This window comes from Gouania willdenowi, chromosome 7, assembly GCF_900634775.1.
Source record: "Gouania willdenowi chromosome 7, fGouWil2.1, whole genome shotgun sequence".
NCBI lineage: Eukaryota > Metazoa > Chordata > Actinopteri > Blenniiformes > Gobiesocidae > Gouania > Gouania willdenowi.
In genome coordinates this window covers 6,491,065-6,497,064 of record NC_041050.1, presented here as the reverse complement: position 1 = coordinate 6,497,064, position 6,000 = coordinate 6,491,065, and the positions used below count along the sequence as shown (strand labels likewise).

The 6,000-nt window shown below is 36.6% G+C and overlaps 1 protein-coding gene across 1 annotated transcript in view; it reads left to right on the top strand.

The window, feature by feature from the left end:
- Positions 1 to 1,673: 1,673 nt before the first annotated feature.
- fgd (faciogenital dysplasia) overlaps positions 1,674 to 6,000 on the top strand; it is an 84,289-nt gene continuing 79,962 nt past the window's right edge. Inside the window, exon 1 of the mRNA XM_028454170.1 lies at positions 1,674 to 2,081. Coding sequence (XP_028309971.1) covers positions 2,060 to 2,081 — 22 coding nt within the window. The 5' untranslated portion in view covers positions 1,674 to 2,059. The remainder of the gene's footprint in view (positions 2,082 to 6,000) is intronic.

Below are 6,000 nucleotides of genomic sequence, written 5' to 3'. Positions count from 1 at the left end.
CCACTCTACCACTTATCCACATTTGCTCCGATATGTGCTACAGATGTGCAACTTTCACCAAAATGCTATAGCCCCAATACCAACAAAACCTTTGTACATTTAAATCTATTTCAAGTTATAAAGTCTATCACTCTGTTTTTCCAAAAACTGGCAAATTTATTAAACCTATCTTCTCTCACAAGTTTTGCTCAATTGACACCAAACCTGCTACAGCACATGTTCTGACTGTCCTACGCAAACAATTCACACAGAATTTTAATTTATTTGCTGTCTTGTTTGGCCTAAAATTGCCTGGCCCCAACCATTGCTGTGCAGCAACTATAATTCTTAACTAAACTGGTCACTGTTCATTTTACTGCATAAATTATCCTGGTTGGGTTTAATTTTACTACATGAAAACTAACCTGGTTTATAATCTTTTCTTTTCTTTAGTAAAAAGTAAGTTGTATTTTTTTTTTTTTTTTTACTGTTTGCTTAATTATCACCAAACTTGCTACAGCACATTTTCAGACTGACAATACACAAACGAGTCACACAGATTTTTTATTGAGGCATTTTTGTCTCATTAACTGAATTTTTGACAGCTGTTTGAAATCTGCCTTTAATCGCAAACAGCTGCTGTCTTGTTTTGGCTTCAATTGCCTGGCCCCAACCATTGCTGTGCAGCGGCTATAATGCTTAACTAAACTACTCGATGTTCATTATACGCTGTAAACCCAAATAAGTTACCAGAACTCAAAATAATTGAGGCAATCAATTGCATTGATTATTTATTTATTTATTTTTTTTTTTTTTAAAGTTGATTAACTTAAAAGTCAAAATTTTCCAGAACTTAAAAGGTTGGATGACTGACTACTTGTACTTTTTGATAAAAGGTAAATTAAAGTGCTAAATCTGTATCATATTTGTACATTTGTATTATTTTTGTAAATATCTGTATCATATTTGTATATTATTATTATTAATAATAATAATAATAATAATAATCTTACTTTATTTTAGTACTACTGTAATGTGTGTGTATATCTGATCCTTGTTTTTTATTAACAGTTTTTACTTAATTTTACACTTATTTAATGTTTATTCTTCCTTTCGTCTTTGTTAAACGTTTTATTTTTTTATTTGTGATTTTTTTTTCTTTTTAAGTGGCTGTAATGGCCCTGGGATTAATAAAGGATTTCTGATTCTGATTATATGAATTAAGTTTTTTTTTTTTTTATAATCCCCATTTTAAACAAAATAAATAACCTGACTTTCTTTATTAACATGTAATTACTGAATTAATTCTATTAAGTTGTACTTAAATTGTGTTTTTCAGTTATACTTACTTATAAACAAATATACAGTAGTTCCATTTACTCAAAATTATTAGTTAAAAGTTACTTGACATACTTTTTCTATAACTTTGAGCATAAACTATTAACTATTTCATTACTTTACAGGTTTTCAGTGATATACTGGTAAGTATTAATTATCCTGGCTGGATTTAATCTTACTACAATAAAACTAACCTGGTTACTGGTCGTTTTTTTGCACGTTAGTAAAAGTAAAATGGAGATTGTTTTAACTTATATTCAGCTTCAGTAGTTTCTGTGAATGAGGTTGTCGTGCTCGCGCCTCACAGCAGCGGGAGCGCGCATTTTCCCTTTTCCTCCAGCAGCGCTGAGCAGACACAGACACAGACAGACGCGCGTGCCGGAGAGAGGAGGGAGAAGGACGGCTCGGCCCTTCATTTAGTCTGTAGTCTGTAGTCTGTAGTCTACCTCCCTATAACACAGACCAGGACTGCTGCAGTCCACCACGGGACACCATGGAGCGGACACACAGCCTTTAGTCCGCCACAGGAGCGAAGAAGAAGAAGAAGACAAAAAAGAAGGAGAAGAAGAAGAAGAAGAAGAAGACAAAAAAAAAAAAGAAGGAGAAGAAGAAGAAGACAAAAAAAGAAGGAGAAGAAGAAGAAGAAGTGAGAGGAGGCGCTCCTTCGCTACACTGGAGCCACTTTCTCCCTCCGAGCCCAGGACGGTTCAGTGAAGGAAAACCAGAGGAACTTACAGCAAAAATGCAGGAGATTTCAGCCACCGGTGAGTAGCTTACATTGGTACCTAACGCTTTCCTGTTTTTTTTTTTTTTTTATTTGTTTTTTTTTAATTATTATTATTATTTTAATCAGAAACGGGTTTTTTTTTAACCTCCAAATTAGCCACGACGAGTCTTTACGCGCAGGCTTTGGATCCACAAATGTTTTTTCCAGCTGTCAGTGCAGCAGCTGTAGGGCCTGTATCAGCTTCCAAACATCACTGATATTGGGTTTATTTGTTTTCTTTGTTTGTTTGTCTCTTTACAGAGCATATATGATATAAGTTTGACTCTTTACTGTATATATATTTAAAAAAAAAAAGGAAAAAAAAAAGGTTTGAGCTGAAAAAGAGCAGGATTAGGTGCAGAAGAGGGAGCGCTGACCTCACTGTTGCCCCTATTTTACACACACACACACACACACACACACACACACACACACACACACACACACACACACACACACACACACACAGTAACTGCAGTGATTTTTTGCTCCATGGCATCAACACATTTATATTTCAAGGAATAACAACTCCTATCTTACACAAAACATGAGGGCAGACTTCAGAACACCAATCCAGTGAACTTAAACTAAAGCAGCAGGCCAAAGAGAAAAAAATATTTAAATAAAAAAGTTCAATACATTAAAAAATTATTACAAAATATACTCGTCACAGCAGAAAAAAGGAATACATCTGAAAAGTGACCCTGTCAGGGATGAGATTGAAAATTATTTGGACACGTCATCATGCGGTGATTTTTTTTTAATGATTAGAGCAGATTTCATTCATTATTCTTCTCTACTACTACTACTACTGGGTCTCTTTTAGTTCAGGGGCCACACAGGGCCCAGTTCAGTCTCAAAGGGGCCACACCAGGAAAATACACTTTATTATTTGTGACCCAACACTTCTATGTGTAAACTAGAGAAACTAGGGTCGATCCGATTAATCGACATCGGTTTATAACCTGGCCAATTAATTGGTCGGGCTCTAATATTATTATGTAACTGATATTTCACCTTTTTTACTGTGTGGAGAATCTGTGGCTCTGTGCTGACAACACTAAGAGAAGTCACTATTTCATTGTTTACAGTTACATTTAGCTTTTTTTTTGTTTTAAATGCATCTATGTTTACTATTTGTGGCTTTATTAGTGGCTTTACAGTCCTTATGTCGACAGTAGGGCTGGGCGATATATCAAGATTCAAGATATATCGAGTTTTCTATTTTAGCGATATTGAAAATTACAATATCGCCTATATCAATATATATATATATATATATATATATATATATATATATATATATATATATATATATATATATATATATATATATATATTTATAGCTTATTTTGTTTTAAAATACTTGTTTTAGGATTCACTGCTTTCACTACTTCTAAGAACAGCATTAAAAGCTCAGTTAGATGGATTACTGAGTGCATCCTGACAGTAGCTGGGTTTCCGTAACCCTTGGAAATGGGCAAAATCTAAATAGCGCAATAGAAACTAGTAATGGAAACACCCACATTTTAAAAAAAAACACTCAAATATTGCAAAATAGTTGTTACGCTCTCATGAGGAGGAATTTCAGACGTTTCGATTTTGAAGTGTGTTGCAAAAGCGCTATGGAAACACTTTTTCCACAAATACACGTCACAGGACGTGACGTACCTGGTCACATGACCACTTCTCCCATGGCGTGGTACATGTAGACAGAAGAGGGCACCGGGACATTTCTTAGTGCTATACTGTAAATTATTACTGCCACATTAGACGTGAAACAACAAAGGAATACAGAGTGTGCGTCCGTCTTTCTGCTGCGAAGTCTCGCGGAATGAGATTTTTCGGGTGCTGCGAGGCTCCTGCCCAAAACAGCCTTCAATGGAAACACGTTCAAAGCCAAATTATGCTTTGTCGACGTTTAGAAATATCACGAAAATCTGTAATGGAAACTTATTACTTACTTATTAAAGTTCCTTATTTTAATTCACTAGTGTTTTGCTTCTTTGTCTTAAAGGTGCAGTCCGCAACTCTTATAAAAGTGACTTTTTGTCATATTTGCTCAAGCTGTCACTATGTAAGGACAGCTTTACATGAAACTAGTATTTTGTGTGAAAAAAAGAGACTCATTGAGTCCCGCCCCCTGCTGCTCCTGCAGCCTTTGGCAGATTGCCAGAATGCACCGCGACCGAGCAAAAAGAACCAATCAGAGCCAGGATTGTGTTTGATGGACTGTATGACAGCTGTTGCTCACAGTCCCCACCCCCTTCCCAGGGCTGTTGCGCCGTCTTTTTTTTACAGTGTATGGTCTGGAGGAGTAGAAGATGGAATTAACAACTTTTCTGCTTGAAAGGTAATTACTGCTGCTTGATTTACATTATGTTTGATTTGTAAATGTTACACTGGAACTCTGTAGTGCATGTGTTGTTCGTGTGCGTGCAGCAGCCTCCGTGTGGGCTGCTGTAAGTGACGCTGCATTGTTGCTGCTGCTGCTGAGGTGTGTGCACATTGAGAGAGAGAAGCACTGGAGTAATATACTTTTAACGGAGCATGTCATATTACTGTGATGTTGCTTTTGGGCTAACGTTAGCTTGTTAGCTCGTCTGAGGGAGGTACTTTGGAAAGTTTGGAGGCAGGGCAAGAGAGCAGTGGGGAGGGAGGGGGAGAGAGGGATCTGCACCTTTAAATCAAATCTGGGGTATTATAAGAATTTGTGTTAATGCACAGTAACATCCTGTGTGTGTCAATATTCTTCTCCAATGCACACAGTTATAGATATTTGAAACTGAGCTGTGTGTTAATTGACCAAATGACTAATGCACACGTCAAAAATCAGGCCTGTGTTATATTTGTGACTCATCATTGCGTCTAAGTTTGAAGAAATTAGACCAATTATGAAGTCAAAGTCTGTATAGTAAAGTTTGTGCATCACTGTTGATTAAGTAGATGTTTACATTGTGGTAGAATTCTTGTTATTCCCTTTATAAAAATGTTTAGATTAATCTGGGAGGTCAAACTGGGTTGAATGTTGCCCCTGAGATAAAGTGAGTTTGACGTTTCAGGAATAATGTTTTTTGTTGTAATTTTCACTTTGAGCCAAGTCATTTTTGCTCGCCGGCGTGGGCCTGGAGTTTGACACCCGTGCTGTAATAATGTGTGAGTGAGTGTGAGTTAAAGAACTGTGTGGGACTGTGTTGTTGTTGTTTGTCCATCTGCCATTGTGATAGTAGAAGGATGACTGTGTTTGACAATGGCAGCATGCACGCTCTCTTCTCCACAGTTTTTGTTAGCCATCTTTACTTTTTAATGGTTAAATAAATACATTTTTATAGGAGCTTCTGCTGCTTTTCTTCTCCACCTCAAACCATTTTTTTCCCTTTCTGTCCTTCCTTCCTTTCACTGTATGGGTCTGAGTTTGTTTGACAGATCTGGGTCATTTAGTTTGATATTCCGTTTAAGATAATCCCATGATGAGTAGAGCTGGGCAACATATCAAGTTTTCTATTTCGGCAATATAAAAAATTACAATATAGTCTATATATATATATATATATATATATATATATAATGTTTATAGCATAGTTTCTATTAAAATACTCGTTTTAGGAGTCTCTGCTTTCACTACTTCCCAGAACAGCATGAAAAGCACAGTTAAATGTATTTCTGAGTGCGTCTTAACCCAGACCTTCCCCTAACCAAGACACACTACAGAACTCACTCACACATGCTGTCCGTCATAGAGGGTTTTCACTTACGTTACAATCAGGGCAGTAACCTGGATGCACGGCCACATTGGAGGTAAATACTGCAATGGATAAATGTCCGAAACCACAGAAAAGCTCCTCAAAATGCGTTATAGATGCAGAGGGATACAGGGAAGGACTTTGTCCACAGGAAAGGGCACGATATATGGAAAA